Source organism: Corvus brachyrhynchos, unplaced genomic scaffold (genome assembly GCF_000691975.1).
Source record: "Corvus brachyrhynchos isolate BGI_N302 unplaced genomic scaffold, ASM69197v1 scaffold5, whole genome shotgun sequence".
NCBI classification, from domain to species: domain Eukaryota; kingdom Metazoa; phylum Chordata; class Aves; order Passeriformes; family Corvidae; genus Corvus; species Corvus brachyrhynchos.
In genome coordinates, this window is record NW_008238321.1 from 6,946,733 (window position 1) to 6,964,546 (window position 17,814).

The 17,814-nt window shown below is 40.0% G+C and overlaps 1 protein-coding gene across 2 annotated transcripts in view; it reads right to left on the bottom strand.

Moving 5' to 3' along the window:
• USP22 (ubiquitin specific peptidase 22) overlaps positions 1–17,814 on the bottom strand; it is a 63,468-nt gene that overhangs the window by 13,083 nt on the left and 32,571 nt on the right. For both annotated transcript variants that reach the window (XM_008633443.2, XM_008633442.2), the window contains 3 exons: positions 12,717–12,886; positions 5,967–6,119; positions 1,029–1,044 (listed from right to left, as the gene is read on the bottom strand). In XM_008633443.2, the coding sequence (XP_008631665.1) occupies positions 1,029–1,044; positions 5,967–6,119; positions 12,717–12,886 (339 nt within the window). The remainder of the gene's footprint in view (positions 1–1,028; positions 1,045–5,966; positions 6,120–12,716; positions 12,887–17,814) is intronic.

Genomic DNA, 17,814 nt, shown 5'->3' on the forward strand with positions numbered 1-17,814 from the left:
AGGAATGCAAACACAGGCTTAGAAGTCAAAAATCCTCTGACGGAAGAGTGGTTTGTCTTGGACTGTGTCTCCAGTAACTCCTTCTAACTCCAGCTTATACTGCAAGTTCACAAGGATAATACAGAACCCTGCAAAAGCTGTGCATTGAAGAAAACAAGGGAACAAGATGGGAACTCCTTGAAAAATATAGAAGATAATCGGAAGGTGACTAAATGTAGAGGTGAAACTTCAAGCCATAGCAGCTCTTAGCCAAACCCTTGCTCAGGGTATCTCCCTTTACAGAGATTTGCTTTCCACTGCCTGGCATAAAGATCAGCTCCTAAGACAAAGGAGTTGCCAAGGTGGTTAATGAAAATCAATATTTAAACTTCACAGAGAAAAGAAACTTCAGCAAATGCTACTTTTTAATTCTATCCCAGTCAACTTCTGTGAGCAGAGTGAGAGGAGAGGGTTTGTTAAGAGCCATTCTCCCTCAGCCCACTGCCTCCATCCCGGCCTTTCAACATCAACATGCACCTTCCATGCAGGTTTTTGTCAGTGGGAAAACAAAAGCTCTCCTTATCTTAAGTGGGGAGATAATGCTGCGTCCTCCTCCAGCTTCTCCAGAGGCACACTAATCCTCTGAGCTCCCCAGGGGCGCAGTGAACACATTCCCATCTTTTAGGCATCATGCACTGTCACTGCAGGTCCCAGGAGTGCAGAGTCATTTTTAGCATTTGAGCGCTGAGATTGAGCCAATTCAGCTTTCTCACAATAAGCAGAGTATTAAACAACCGAGCACTTCTTCACACAGTTCTCAGCTTCAAAGCCTTCTCCCTTCATTCCCCACAGGTGAGCTAAGAACGATACCCTTTTCCTTGGATTTCCAGACTGGGCACTGCTCATTTTCCTTGAGCAGGACAGATGCAACTGGCTTTGCCTTGCAATCAGAGATGTACACATCAACTATATCACAGCACCAGCTAATTTTTTAAAATACATCTCCCATCTCCTTCAACAGCAACTGCTACACCAGAACTAAGTTTGGCCAGGTTTCCCAGTGTCCTTAACTTATTATTAATTTGATTTCTGAAACTGAAATGCTAAGATTGAAATACTGAAATACTCCCCAAATCTCAGCTATTTCCCAAAACCGATAAATTTCTACTCAAGAATGTCCAAAAAACCACCTGAAGAAACTAGAAGTGTAGAGCAACGGGCCATTTTCATGTGTCTAATGTGTTCTAGCTGGAGTTTTCTTGCAGTAGGAGCAAATAGAATTATATTCTTTTTTTTCCAATGAAGCTTTAGAATTATGTTGAAAAATATTATATAACAATCTGGCAAAGGTTCCACCGGATACTAAGTGTGGAAAAGCAGTCATAGGTGATACCTACTAAGCTGAAATGGGCCACTTGAGTTAATTAGATGCTAAATGCCTCAGGAAAAGTTCTCCCTCAGCGCTGGATTTAGGCTTTAGAAACTTTTGTTTGAATTGCCAAGAAAAGCACATTGTTTCCTTAAAAAGGCTCTTGAAGAAAATGCCCTAAAATTAGATTTTGAGTGTATGAAGTTCAAGTTGGGGGTTATCACACCCGGTCTGAGGCACTTCTTGATGAGAATTTCAGCTAAATCTTACTGAACTTAAGTGCTTTTAAAGGCCTCATTTATGCTAAGCTAATGAAGAGGGCATACAGGATAGACTGTGCAAGGCATCCTGCACCTACAGATAAAGCTTCACTCATATTTACAAGCACTAAAGAAAAAAAATTCAAAATAGAATTAACTTGAGTTTTAGTTAAAGCTCCACTTTTCCTTTTTAAAGAATCCACATGCAACTACCACAACCTTGTAATCTCCCCATTTCAAACATTGTCTCTGCTTTGTTTTGAGGGGGCAGAAGGACAAAAGCAGTGCTGAGAGCTTTTCCCTGGACCACAGGTACCATCCCAGCTGGACACCTTCAGCAGACAGTTATTTCCTCCTACAGAGAGAACTGAGCTCTCCCTTTTCAATTACACAAGTCTATTAGGATCAGCGATGAGAGGGTCTCAAATGAATATCCTGCAAGCTTGTTCCCAGCAAAACAGAAGGGTATTACCCACTCAACATTATTTCCCATGACATTTGGTTGGAGAGGAGGGAAAAAGGAGTAAGATTACCACCTACACACATTTGTCAATATGGAACAGATGCTGAGGGGAGGTATATTATGCAGCTGAGAACTAGAAGCTGCTAGATTGTTGTGTTCAAGTTAAGGTTCCCTTCAACATTTCTGTCTCCCAAATTAGGTTTTAATTTAATATATATTTTGGGGTTTAAATCCAGTCATAATTCTTACCAGGGAAATCAGCAGCTTATTCTAAGAGAGGTCAGCACAAGACTAAAAGCAAACTTAAAAATACATCAATGTACACACTAATGTGATTATGAGAATGGCGGAAAATTGAGTTCAGAAGTTTGGAATCAAATTAAATGCAGATTTCAAAAAACCCCACACAAGTTACTACTGTGTCTGTGCAATAACTAAGCATGTTAACTTGTGTTCAAATTAGGCATTTAATATACTACTAAAGGTAAATAACACACAGCAACTGTAAAAACAGCTATAGACAACTTTTTAAGATTGTTTTTGGTTTTGATATAAAAACCTAAGTTTTGCCTCAATCTTCCATTCTGTATTTTAAATGAGAAAAGGGAAGTCAAGAATTGTCAGATTTCAAAAGGGGTGTTTATCAAAACAAGACATTAATGTTAATATTTCTGTTTTGCTTTGGTCCCTGGTGTTCTGAACAAGTGCTTGTTATTTCTGACAAAGCAGTGTACACACAAATCTATATGGATCAGAGCAGATGACATGTTCCACAAGCATATGCTCTATCAATTCCTAAGAATATCATACAGAATTCACAGAGCAGGGCAGTGTTTTCCTCCCAAATCTCAGTACACCATTCTTTTTCTGGCTTCAGATTTGTTTTGTAGCACTCCTTGTTACCGGGGAATGCAAAATGCTTCATGAAATCCAAATAAGTGAGGCACAATCCGTTTTAAAGTACTACTCTTCTTTTCTTAGACTACTGAATAATGTTTGGGATAAAAACATAGGATTACTTCTATTTTTCATCTTGCTTTTTGAACCTTTGTATACCAGTGCCCACCTCTGCCACTTGAGTGCTGTTACTCCTGCAATAAACACAGAAACCCCCACAGCCAGTGATGTCACTGGACAGAACATTAATTTTTGACTTGCAGTCTTGATCCATTTAACAGAACAGTAATTCTGGTCTAAGCTTCTCCAAGCTTGAAGATGTCTGAGACAAAGGTGGGAAACTAAAAAGCGTTTGCATGATTGGAACCTCACTAGTGTGGAAGTTTGCAGAGCACTGGTGATAAAGATGCATCTGTCATGTTGACTAAAAGCTGACTTAATGCTTTACAGCCTGGGCAGAAATACAGATTATTTACACTATCTTTTTCCACCAAAATACTACTTTCCAGTTAGATCACCTGCCTCCAATTGTTGGAATGAAAAAGATGTGATGCAGAGGCAAGACAGACTTGACCCCTTTTATTCAGAAATATTTTCTATTACTCCAGCAGCAGAGAGGAGCCCTGTTGGGGGTTCAGAATATGCCCTGCCCAGATGTCACAGCTCAAGCCAACAGTGCCTGCACATCTATCACCCCATAGACAGGAATTACATGGAGATCGGACAGGTATCCTGGTCTTCCAAAGCTCCACAGATGCCACTAAAACAAAGTTTAGATTGAACCAGCATTTAAAACACCAACCAAATCAAAGCAAAACTACCCAGGCCAGCCAGCCCACATAATCATCCCAGGGCAGTTACAGGATTACCAAACTTTTATCTATATGGACATCAAAATCACATATTTTTCCTAATTTAGGCAGTGACAGATCAACAACAAATATTCACAGCTTTGTCTTCACTTGCATTAAGACACTTCCTAGAAAGCTGAGTAAATGGAATGGAAAAGGGATACATGACTAATCACAGCCAAACAAACATTACTGGGTATTTATACATATGGAACACTTTCATTTACTTTGGTGCCTGAAGTCTTGGTGATCATGAATAATGTCCAAAAACTAGAGCAAAATTTTCCCCGTCACTTTTATTTGACTGTGTGTTAATTGTAGAACTTCATTACTATTGACTGGAAGCTTTAAAAGGTTTTTTCCTTCATTAAAATAAATATTTAATATTAGCAGGGGAGGTATTATTTGCTTATTGTAGCTGTAGGACATGTTCTCACTATTAGTAATAATATTTTTATATCTGCACACTTCACATGCATGTGTGTGTCTGTGTGGATACACAAGTGGGAAAACTTTATCATTACACTGAACACTAGTTCATTCCAAATGTGGTTTTGCATGACTATACTTGAAATTCTGGTTTAGATAACTTGTTTGGTTCCCACACAACTGCTCAACCACTTCTTTTAAATTACCTTGATGTGGTATAGATTATTTACTATGATTTAATAAAAGCCTCTCTATTTCTTTAGAAACAGAAATTTGAAAACCTAGGTGCAGAGATGTCAAGGAAGATATGCCAGAGAAATTCTTCATTTAAAGTCAAACCACATTTTTTTAAAAAGTCTTTTTGGATTCTTTATCAGTTTGAGAAGAGCTCAGGGACCTTTACTGTTGCAAGTTTTTCTCTTTGCAATTCTGAGAAACAAGTACTATTTCATTAATTAATGAGGATGTGTAGAAGAAATATAAGCATCATCTTATATCAAAGATGAGAAGAAAAGCTTCAAGATTTGTTAGATCAGTGGTTCATAAACTTTACAGGAACCAAAACCTGTTTCTGTTTGCAGCTGAATTTATTCAGTGTTAAGAAGTGAGAAGTCAGTACTTGGGTAGATTCTGTTCCTTACTGGACTTCCACACCAGTTTAATCTGGATTATTGAAATCCATTTAGTGATTGTCAAATGACAGATATTAATAACATCAAAGGAAATGCTCTGTGTACTCCTGTCCTTGGCAGTACTTTTTTTGGAGAAGATTCTTTTGGAGGCACCAATTATGGATGTGAACAAGCCCATCTGCTGCCATGCAGGGCTATCTCAGAGATAAAAGCAAGACTCACAATGGTTCAGAGAAGCAGCAGCAGCCTTCCCTTTGACAGTCCTCTGATAAGCCAAAAAACTAAACCCTAAGTGCTTTTCCTAAGAGCATTTGAGGCAAGTTGAGTGCTTAAAGCTTCTTTTTGATAACCAAGGACTTTTTGTTTGTTCTGTTAGCATCAACCCTACTACTTTTCCCTTGGAGGAAGAGTAAAAATTTCTCTGCTGCAGTAAGTTTGCTACAGCAAACATTGTCAGATTGGGAAATTTCCAGTTCAGCTTGAGTTCAGCTAACTAACACAAAATACATCATTTCATATGATATTACAAAATCAAGACTTAGATACTTTGTGTCAAAAAGCATGGCACTAAATATTTTTATTGTATTGTACAATTACATATTGTTCTATACAGACTAATAAAACAAGATACCATAACCACCCATTGCTCTTTCTTACTCACATTTCTGTAAGCAATTTGGTATCAGAAATACAGTAGAATCATATTTAAGCAGAATAATAGTATTAAGACATAACCTTCCCTATGTTATTTTCATCAGTCACATGACACACTGACTAAGAGTTCTAACTACTTCAAGTATAAATAGAATTAAAATGGCAATTTAAAAGAAAAGACAGTGACTCACAGCCAATAAGAGAACATCATGATGGTGATTCAAACCAGTGTACAGGCTTGTCTGCTTCTAACTCTTGGTACTTTTTGACAGTGGGAATGGTTTATTTATTTATAAATATTTTAAGTCTACTGAACATTTTTAAAGGAATTTGCTAAGAGTGCTGTACTGCCACTAGACTTGGTTTAAGAAGAGATGGCTCTACCTCCTTTTTGATGCAATAATCCTTGTTGATCGGAGCCTCAGGACAAGCCTTACCTTTGCAGTGTCTGTGTAGCACATCCAATGCAGCAATGAGGAACTCGTGTGCATCTTGTTGCTCGTACCCTGCTAAATGCCGTGCGTGAGTCCATACCAGGTGCAATAACCTATATGGAATGTGAGGAGATCGGTGCCCAGAGTAAAACTGCTCAAAGCAAAGAGAAGGACATGACTGTTAACAACTTACGTAGCCTCAGTGCATTTCATTATTAAAAAGTTAAATGAGCGCAATTAGTCAAATCAATTTAAACCGTTTAATTCTGATGGTCTTAATAATAAAGGAGAGAGACAGCTCTTTGACTACTGAAGAAGTGATCTCAGAACTGAGCACCTCAGTTTTCTCCCCTGAAATTCCATCAGCTTGTGACAGATTAGTCTGAAAAATGTGGGGGTGCAGGGAGTGGGGCAGACAGACACAAACATCACTCACAATTTGCTTACTGATACCACTGGCTTTTATTAAAATAGCCTGGGGAGGAAAGAAAGGAAAAAATCCTGCATTTGAAAAGGATCAGCAATTTCATTCACAAATTATATGAATGAAATGCTCCCCCCATATCAGAACAAACACTGAAGATGAGAATATTAGATGCTGACTGTCAGCCAACCCCTGACCCATGGCAGCTCTGCATCCAAACGCAGTGCACAGTCCAATTTTATGGAAAAATTTCCAAGCAGGGCAGCAGTCTCATGCCAGTACTGGCCTTTCACTGTAAAAGGCTTTAAAAACAACTTTATTGAGCCAGCTGTTTGCAGAGCTGAAGGTCCCCATTCAGTCAACGATCCCCAAAACCAGCTGCCGTCACCGCTCCAGCAGGGTGTCCCTGCCTGGGAATCTGGTCCTGGACCAGCTCCTGCATCTGCTCCTTCATCTGCTTCAGTCAAAATCTGATGAGCTGGCTCCAGAGTGACTAAAACTGCCCCAGGTGATTTTGCCAGAAGCACATTAGACAGTGCACAGATGAATTATTCAGTCACCCCAGCCTGATGTGAAACTCTGCTGCTGGGGGGTGACACAGCTGGGGAGGGAAATCAGCACAGGGCACAAGGACACTGCCCACTGCAACTTTTTTTAATTAAAAACAAGCCCGGTCCCACTTGAAAAAACCCAAACAAACAAAGAAAAAAAACCCAACCAACCAACCTATCCCTAAAACACATGCCAAAACAACACCCATGCTAAGGGTCTGTGTTTCTCTGGGTTGAGGTTCAGCCCCTCCTTTATCCCTGCATAGTGATACCAGTTCCAAAAGCAAAGCAGGGATGCTTGTGGTGTCCCTGCAGGGAGTCAGAAAAGGCCCAAAAGAGCTTATTCACTTGACAGAGTAACATTTTATTTCTAGTAAGTGAACATTTGTAAGTCATTTTGCCTTCCCTCACCTTCAGCAAATGCTGCCTGCAACACCACAATTATGTTTTCCCAAGATCCTATCAAAGCCATGGTGGTTTCTTTTCAGTTACTCTTCCCAAACAGAAGACCGTAAGTGGCAAATACACAAAGAACAAAAGTAAGATTTAAACCCCCAGCAGTATATAATTCTCATCCTTATTGGAAAAGTGAGCTTCTTTCCCCAACCCTGAATTTTCCTCTGCAGAGTCTGTGAGCATTTTATGTAAGTCCAAGCACAGGCACTGTGCTACAAACCTGCTGAGAGAAAACACTGTATCTTAAGAGACAGGCTGGCAAAACGCAGCACACGCACAACCTTCATCTAGTCCTCATTATTGGTAGGGTTTGCTACATGATTTTAGTGTATTTCCTCCCACAGAAATTTCTTCCTCACAAGCTCTGCTTTTCCCAAACAAGAAGCTGCACCTCTGCAGCCAAACACCACAAAATGCTCCTATAAATACAACGATCAATAGTTAACTGTGATGCCAACAAGGATGACACCAAGGGACTGGAGCAGGACTGTGGTAATTGAAATCTGCTGACGCAGCTGCTGCTCAACATAATTCAGGGAACTGCAGCAATAAAACTTCCCTGTTCTGTCACTCCTTACAATTAGTCCCAGAGCTCTCCGGTCATTTTAACCACCAGCACTCCATGTAATTACTCCACTGCAGACATGAGACTTGCCAGCAGATTTTACATTCTCTGCTGCCTCAGATGGATTTAACATGAAGCTTTATCAAATTATTAACTATTATCACACAAAAAACTAGAAATCTGCCCAGTAAGAATGTGGGGTGGGGGAAAAGCTGCACTGCTCAAATAAATATTAAATGAAACAAAGAATCTGAGCACATTCAATAACAATATTTTAACTGGAATGTATAAAACATCCATCCCATCTCTGTCATTTCCTTGCTGCTGGGAAGAGCAGCCTATCAGAGCAGTTCCAATCCACAAAAAGGAAAAGAGTCCATGTAAAGTCTTATTCCAACCTTTTCACTGAAGTGTGCAAATATAAACAATGATGTATTTGCAGGTCACCTTTAAAACACTTCAATGGCACAATTGTGCAAACATAATTTAAACATTTTTTTTTGTTTAAATTTATTTTCAGTTCAGCAGTATCAGTTGTTTGTATTGGAGAGAACTAGTTTGAGCAATTTCAAAGTGCTGGGTAATATACTGCTTAACTGCTGTTCCAGGAAAGAAAAGGGAGGAGGGGGAGAAAGAACAAACCAACCCGGATTCAAAGCCTCCATTCTTACACAGAGCTCAAGTAAAAGTAATTTTGTTTTTCCACTTACTTAAAACACTTGCTGTTGCATTCTAGAAAGAATCTACGGGGGATTTAGAAGACTGTAGGCTTTGTAATTTGCATTATTGTTACCAAAAATATACAGACACCAGTAAGGTTTTAAAACAAAACAAGACCCCACCGTACACATCTGTATTTCTTTCTCCTCCTCCTGCCAGAAACATGCACAGAAGTTTCTCAATTATGTGAATAAATAGAGACATTTGATTTATCCTGCATATGTATCTGCTAAGCAGTCTCTGAGCTTTGTAATTAAGAGTTTATAGGCAGAAATCCCATACCACGTTCAAGTCCAATCTGAGAAGTCAAAACCTCCTCTTGGAAACTGGTTCTCAGTCAAGACTTTAAATTTTCTGGCAATTTACAATGGATGAAAGGAGTGGGCAACACATGGAACACATGCAAGAGAACACCTTCTGGAGGTTTCCCAAAGAACAATGGTTCAAGGAGTCACAAAATCCATTTTGCTTGCATGAACTCTGTATGTTCTACACTTATTTCAGGGGAAAGATTTTACTAAATCAGCACAAACTCTATTTTCCATGACAAAATGCAAGGCTTCTGTCTGTAAAGAGCCTTAGCTACACTTCCCCCCTCCCCTCTTGTATCTTTGTTTTAACTTATTTTATACAGAAGTCACTTCAACAGTACCATCTTCAGGTATCAAAGCCATAAATCATCTCCTTTTCCCTCTTGGTCCTCACTTCTCAACTCTTCCTGTGGTTGTGCTGTGCACTGTGATGGGCTCACGAGGATGAGTAATGATGGGAAAAAGGAAGGTTTTGTTCCTTCCATCTCTGAGTGGATGCACTGCATTCTGCTCTGTTCCCAGGTATTCTTGCTATTCCAGTCACAGAGCACAGGAGATACAGGTCTGCTAATCCTACCTTCCCAAGTGGTCATTCTGGAAAGGATTTAGAGAAACCTTGGGGTGTGGACCATGCTGAAATTAATTTTCATTGGTGAAGCAAAACTAAAACACAAACACCAGTAGGTAAAAAGGAGTGCACAAACCCTTTCAGCCAAAAGGCTCAATGAATGGATTCTGTATGTTCTATCTTCCCTCCGTCCAGCTTCACCACTATCTGTTACTCCCAAATCCTTTTCATTCCTTTTCTTATGCAGTGTAAGTCATGTCATGATTCTATTGAGAAACAGGTTTCATGTAGCACAAACGAGAATGTTAACTGATGCAGTCAGATATTTTTAAAACAAACAGAGCTCAATGCTTGGCGTGTCTGCCAGAAAAGCTACCGAGAAAAAACCACCTCAGTCCTGAGAACCATCTGATAGTCATTACTCACCACCAACCTACTTCAAGGTGGAAGAACTTTGTAGCTTCCTATTTCACACAGAGAAATCACTCAACCTATATAACTACATGATCTTAAACAAGAAAAAAAAAAGTGGGATGAGTAACTTCTGTTCAGGAGGCAAAAGAGCAAAACTTGCTTATTTATATATAGGAAGTTTTATTTAATGTTCAAAACAGTCTCTCTTTTTCTCCTGGAGAGTTCCCACTCAGGCACTCACCAGATCCCCTGGCATTCCATTTGCCTAAGATCACACCTTCAGAAAAGAAGGGTGGAGGGGAGATGAAATTAACCCTTGTCCTGATTGTTTGTCCCTGGGTAAGATGCTTTGGGATAACCACACCAGTTAATCCCAGTGGGAAAGCTATGTGAAAACAAGACAGAACCTGAATCAAAGTTTTCCTGGTAATTCAATTACAAAGGAATTCTTAGCCATAGCAGAGATGTCCTGGTTTGCCTTCCTTTGCTCAGACCTCAGCTCTGCAAAGGCAGAATCTTCATTACAACCACTGCACAGAGCTGGGACATGAAACATACTCGGTCCGCTCCAAAAAATGCAAGACTTTTCATTTTCATTCTGAATGCAGAGAAATTAAAACTCACTAGGAACAGAACTGTACAATGGGTCCTGACAGAGTCATAAGCACAACAAGGTATTTACTGCTTGTGAGTTAAAATACACCGAGTTGGTTACAGACCCAACAGCTTTGCTTAGGAGGATTAAGCTCCAGTTTTACTTCAAGGAGGTTGAGTCACTTTCTGTGTCCTCCCACAGCACATGGCTGCAGTATTTAATGTGAAATAAGGACAGAGACTATTGCTGTCTGCACAGTCTGGTGTCACAGATATGGCTGTTCCCTCATCCATACACCCTCATGCTGCAGAACATTAATTAATAAAACTAATGCAAGTGTAGGCATGAATTTTGATTTGAAAATGAAGGCTGAGCTTCCCAAAGTTGTGTGTGAAATTAAACTTGATTACAATCGAAACTAACACAAATGCTGCATTTAAGCCCCCTTTTGGGTAACAGCCTGTTCTTTGCTCCATGCTCATAGTAGAGCAAAAGGCATCCTGAGCCATCAACAGGGCTCCACATACAAAAATGGAAACAAAAATCATTACCTAGAGAGTCTTGATCTTTCCTGCAGCCTCTCAATCTGTAATGTAACACTCATTTCCCCTTTCCCAAGGGATTTTTAAAAAAATTCATGTGCAAATAGAGTGTGGTGATGTTCATCAGCATGAGACTTTATATCACTATTTGATGAAAGGATATCAAGATTATAATAGTTCCTTATTTTTAAATAAGCAAATAGGTTTCTGCATTAACAGTGTACAGAAACTGGTATTTCTATACCATGACTGATTTTTTTTATCTAAGCATTGTGGTATTTCCCCGCTTAACTGCACATCTGGTTTCAATAATCCTACAGCTGCTACCTATTGGTCTGCCTGCCTTTTGTTTTTACCTCCTTTCCTGATAGACTCAGGAACAACTGAAAAATAGAACAAAAAATAAGAAATATAACACACAGCTAATGACTGAACAAACAGCATCTAATGTTGCAAATTCTCAGGAGTTTTGAGTATGAGCAGAAAACAACTTTGTACTGAAACAACTATGGAGGCTTTACCTTCCATATATGTTTAACTCACTTGCAGTCACTAAAAAGAATCATCTCTGGTAAAAAAGGCACAGGAGTAAAATCAAATTGAAAATCACAAGATTAAGGTAAAGCTATTTTAGGTTGGTCCCTATCAGAATGAACTTCCATGAGAGCGCATCCACAGAAAACCTGCTCTGTATACAGAAATTTTAAATGCTCCATGACAGCACACACTACAGCTCTTTTTTTTGTTGTTGCTTTTATTTTACTTACCAAGAAAGCAGATCTACCATTGAGGGAAAGGCACAGAACTGGGTCTGTTTGTTTTTAAAGACATCTTAAAACTAGGAGCCCATGTCCACCCACAGTCCTTACATCAGTGGTGTGGAATTAAGATAGTTAATAAAGCTCTTCGACTATTTATTAAGGAAAAGCCCGTGCCTGTCTCACACAGCATGGATCAGATCTACAGAAAAAGACACGCTGCAAAGGCAGTTTCCTGAGTGAGAAAGGGAAAGAAGTGCAGCTTGTACAGGAAAGACACAAACTGTAGCAACACATTCACCCTCCTTATCCTTCTTTCTGGCCCTTACTGGGTTTGCACGTAAGAGATGATAGAAAAGATGTTTCTGCCACTACACAAGCACTGAATTGAGAGCTTTAAAATATTCATACAGACATACATAATCCAGTACCTTAAACCACAAGGCTATATACTGCTGCTTTACTCACTCCCATTTTCACCCAAAGAGCCTGTGACATATTTTCCAGTTACAACTTGCACCTTTAATTAAAGCACACATTCAGCTTTAAGACTAAGGACTCCCAGATCAGTCTCAGAAGAACAGGCAGCACTTTAATTATTTCCAATACCAGCTTTGCCTAAACAATGGTGACTTCAGAATAGGACTTAAAAGGCCATTAGTTTCCATTTCAGCAGCTGGGTATTTTTGACAGTGAGGTCTCAATCTTTACTGCTTTGTTTTACTACGTTTTGAGGGGAAACACAAGTTGCATTCCTTTTGTATTTGCCAATAGAACACAATTCCTTTTGGGGTAAGAAACAGCATCTGTGGCAAGGCGATGCTCTGTGGAAAACAGCACTCACCTCCTGAAAGAGCGTAGACATTTCACAGACTAGACATGAGCTGGGGCTTTGCATTTCACATTTGTGCCTGTCGGAGAGGAAGAAATCTCGCAGCAGTGGAGTGTGGGTAAGTGCCTGGACAATACAGTTCATAAAACATGTGTTCCCAAGATTGATTAGCCCTCGTAGACCTATAAAGACAGAAAGGGGGAGGGGATGCATAAGCATTATCAAGTTAACAAAATGGTGTATTTGCATTTTTATGTAGTTTTCACAGTATCGCCATGGATTTACTGTATTACATGCACAGCTCCAAGTACAGTTTTATACTGGTTTAGGGAGGCTATTGGTATTTTTGTACTCAAGTCACAAGAAGCTGCAGAAGCTTTCTGAACTACACTAGGATTTATTTCTTAAATTCTAAGAAATAAGGAAACCTAAAGGTTCAGCAACACCAATATCATTATTTTGCAATGGCTGTTGTGCCACATGTCACCAAAACATGTCCCTCCCCAAGCTTGGTACCAAAGTGCAATGACAACAACTGTTAAGTCAGTACAGTAAGAAATCAATATATTTAAATAAATCAGTAAGTAAGTTTTCAGATTGTTTAAAAAGCTTTCCCCCGTGCAGGTCACGAAGCCAGAATAAGGTTTTTGTACTGTTGTAATCATCATCTTTCTAAGGCACCAAAGAAACAGCCCCAACAAACCAAGTCAGGCTGTGACATCCACTGCAGGCTTAGGAGATTTTGTATAAAACCCAAGATCTGAGGAGAACAACCTTAAAAAAACCCCCTTTGAACAACCCTAATTCCACACTCGTTTTAGGTAAATTAAACAATAATCTACAGCATACATCAAAAAATTCAAGTTGGCATAAGAGGATTCATCACACCTTAAGTCAAACACTCAGTAATGCCCAGAGACGATTCCTTGTGCTTGGAAACCAAGATGCTTAAAGGACAGCTCTTTTGTTGCACAACAGAAGAGAGGTTAGGAGTGGGGAAAGCTTTTCAGTCATTTGCAAAGTCTAAGTGAGAAGAAAAACATGCTCAATATCCTTGAGTATATATCAATATCCTTGAGTATTCTTCCAAAACGTTAACATAATACCACCATACAGGAGCACTAAATGAGAAGAGCAGCAGGTGGACAAGAATGCTTATTTTTAATCAACAACTTACTTTGAAACGATATAAAATGCACCGATAGCATTCTGGTATAAAATTAACATAGTCCTCTTCTGCAACAAAAATAGGGTTACTACAGAAACATCGAAAGAAAACACAGGATTACTACACAGAGAATGAAGAATTTTCTTGTCATTCCATGGGATGAAAAAACCCTCTCAGCTGGCAGTGCTGTGGTAATTAGAAGCGATGCAGTTCCCTTGCAGTACAGCAGATAGTGCTCCAAGGGCTCTTTAGCATCCTGCAGCAGGAGGGGGTGTGGTCCAGTTGCTACGCTACCGAGGAGAACCGGCACCACACCAGCTTGAACTGCACCCGGGGCTGAAGGCACAGACACAGAGAACTCCTAAATTTTTTTTTCCTGTATGTAAAGCAACATCGACCTGCTTCCAACAGCTTCCTGTTCCTTCTGTTACAGGACAAAGTTTCTCATTATAGTACAGTGACTTCTACTGGGCAGAAGCTTGTTGCAATTATTTGCTTGATTTTTCATGCTGGGAGGCAGTAAGTGTGTACACAACATTAGCAGAGTGTTAAATAGTTAATTTGTTGGAGCAGCTTGAAATACTGTGTGATGCTTCAGCTTGGTCCACAATCCTATTTCAATTCCCAGTCTGTGTCTCTGCAAACAATGTCACAACAGGAGGGGCTTCATGCTGTGCAAGTGGAGAAACGTTTTGGTACCTCTTGCCTACCTCTCCCCTCCTCTTCTGCCAATTAAAATTGACTGGGTTTATTTAAATCATAGGCTGTGCTCACAGGAGGCTGGAAGGCTCCCTGACATGCAGGGTATTTTGAGAAGCAGAGTCTCCTTATTTCTCCCTCTGGTTAGCACCAGATTTCAAAGCCAGCCTGTTCAGCACAGAAGACTAGAGGAAAACCAGTAGTAAACCTAGAGATTCCCCCTAGCACTTTTCTTTTTGGTGTCTAATAGAGCAGTCACAAAAGCAAACACATAAAGGCAGCTTTTTTGGAATCATTTATTAAGCATCATTTATTACATGCCTGTGGCTGGACTGTCTTTTCCCTGTGACCACAAGAATCAAATCTTCCTCAAAGTTGCCAGCAGAAGACAGTTACAGGCATCAAACTCAGAAGGCTCTTGGTTTACTCTGCTTGCTTGGTCTTTCGTGGATCTAAATGGAGTGATTCATGTGCTGGGGCTTCACTTGAATGAACCAAGACAAAGCAACCTGCAAAACAGACAAGGCTGAAATGTGAATACTCCGAACCCTAATAAAAATCAGAAAATGGTGGTTTGTAGCAAAACACGGGAACTTACTTGCTTGAAAAGGGAAAAAGGAAAGGAGCACACATGAATCTTATCCTTGAGGGAGCAATGACTGCAGCTGCTGTACAGTCTCTTAAACTGATGTTTGAAATTAAACAGATATGAGGAACTACAGCTCAGGTACTGCATAAGTAAGTACAGCATATTGAAAAACATCAGAATTTGATGTAGGTAAACTAAAGAGCTGACAGAACTCAGAACAACACATCCTCTTGTGCGTAACTTTTATGGGGAATAATGAGTTTTATTGGAAAGAAAAACAGCTAAAAATTAAAGCCCATACAGCATTCTGCTCAATAACATATTGAGAATGTAAAAGCTTTGTGCCTGCCACACCTATTCCCTCCCCTTTAATAAAGCCTGGCAAGGTTTTGCTAGAATAGTCAAGCATTGCAACATGTGGGTCATAAATTAACAGAAAACTAATGTGCCAAAACTTCACATGCAGCAGTCTATTTGTGCTAGAGCACCAACAGTGGTCTCCACCAGGCTCTAATCAGAGCACAGTGTCAGAGTCTAAGGATTGCCAAGAGGCTCCAACCTCGACTAATAATAAAGCTCTGGTACTCTGCAAACCTCTGCTGTGCTTCATAGCATTGTCTTTATTTCTGTTTCTTATGAATTGTTTCTGAAATGAACAAGGGCAACCTGTGAGCTACTTAGTATTTTCTACACATGGATGTGTGCTCTTGTGGGAAATGTACTGCACAGGAAAGCAGTTTTATTTCTGAACCTTGCTGATACAATTGTAAAAACTGGAACAAATTAATGTTGCTGTCAAGACAAAATAGTCATGTATGGTGTAATCATTAAAAAAAAAGAAATATCCTTTAATCATCATGCATGAATACAAACATTACTCTCATTCTGCCAAAAGCCGTGCAGGCAGGGCATAAGCAAAGGCAAGAAATCCACTTTTGCAATGCCCTGAGCACAGGGAAACCCATCTGGGAAATTCTTTGTATGTTTGGTCTCAAGACCGGGTTCTGGCTGGCTTACCTTTGTCAGCTTCAGTTCTTCCATCTTCTTCCAGGAATGGGTTCTGTTTTTCCAATGCTCAAAGCAATAGATCTGCAACACTGGGCAACAACGGTTGTTGGGATGCAGGGAGATCCAGAACACTGGTTCTGCCAGTCCACCCACGCAGGGGAGATGAAAAATCCAAGACAAGATAAGGAAATTCCACTTCTCCGTGAAATGCAACTCTACAGCTACTAGAGGTGGGGAAGCAGGGAAATCAGAGGACCACACATGAATAGAAAATACAGAAAACCCAATCTTGCCCTCTTGGAGGAAGTCCTGTTTGCTTCTAAACCCAGGCTTTGGGCTGGGAAAGACAGCAAACAAACCAGTCTGAACAAATGTTCCCACGCAGAAACCTGGGATTTAGTGGAATGAAGGTTCTGGAAGGAAGAGCAGTGGTCACTGGACAATGCACCTTGGTGAGACAACCAGGAGATCATTCAGATGCACCGAAGCACAGCCAGCCTAAGATCCCTTCCACATGAAGCACAGGTTGGCAACACCTTAGAGCAATCTTTGTCCCCTACCCCCAGTCCCCCATCTGGTGTTGATGCTGCCCTGCAGCTCCATCAGACAGTATCACAAGTCAGTGCAAGCTGAGGAAGAGCTCACTGAAATATTTAAAGACAGTTCAACATCACCCTTGGAAACAAAGAGTGTAGCACAGCAGTGAAGATTTCTGGAATAATTTTGGGTCATCATCCTATGTTCATCCAACAGGAACTGGCAACAACATTTAAGGGCATCTTTCTGAAAGTATTTCAAGAGAGGACTGCCCTACTTCCCAGCACCAAAAACTACACCCAAATTCTCACTCAGCTCTCAAGTTTCAGGTGCAGAACATACCACACATGACCAGAATGGAGCTGCCACAAACACTGGCCCAGTCAGACCCAGAGCTGCTGTTCCACCTGTGTGCCAAGAGCAGCAGTTTTGCTAATGGGGTTAGTGACAGCAATTATTCTCCAAAGCTAATCCCTTTTGAAATGTTAATACAAAAATACTCATACTCATTTCAGAAAGCAGCAGTATGCAGATATGTGAAATTACAAGTCTACACAGGAAAACTCATGACATTCTGTGACACCAGTGATCACATGAGTGATCAAAAAAACCCCAGCCATGCACTTTTGGTGAATTTATTCCCCACCACTTCAGCATCCTTTCTCAGGGGCTGAAACCCACAGTAACTACAGAAGCAGAAATACTGAGTCATATGAATTAGAACTTTTTCTTCAGAGGTTTTTACAGCACATGTTTTACAAACTTACCAATAATACATTTGGGTATTAAATTATTTTGACAACTGTTTAAGAAAAAGCTACAGACACTTTTGCCACAGCAAAATTAAATGAAAAAAATTCAACCACTTGATCTTAAAAACTAACTGAACAATTTAACTACCTCCAGCAAACAGAACATCTACCCTGAAAAAAAAAAAATCGTCCTGGGTAGGGAGGGGTGGGGCAAGAAGAGGAAGAAGAAAATATGTGATTCATTGATTCACATTGCTTCATCAGTAGATCTTTTTTTCAACAGAGTAGTTTTGACAGCAACAGCAAGCAAGGGATTACATGAGAGATGAGAGAAGTGAAGATGAACACTCAGGGCAA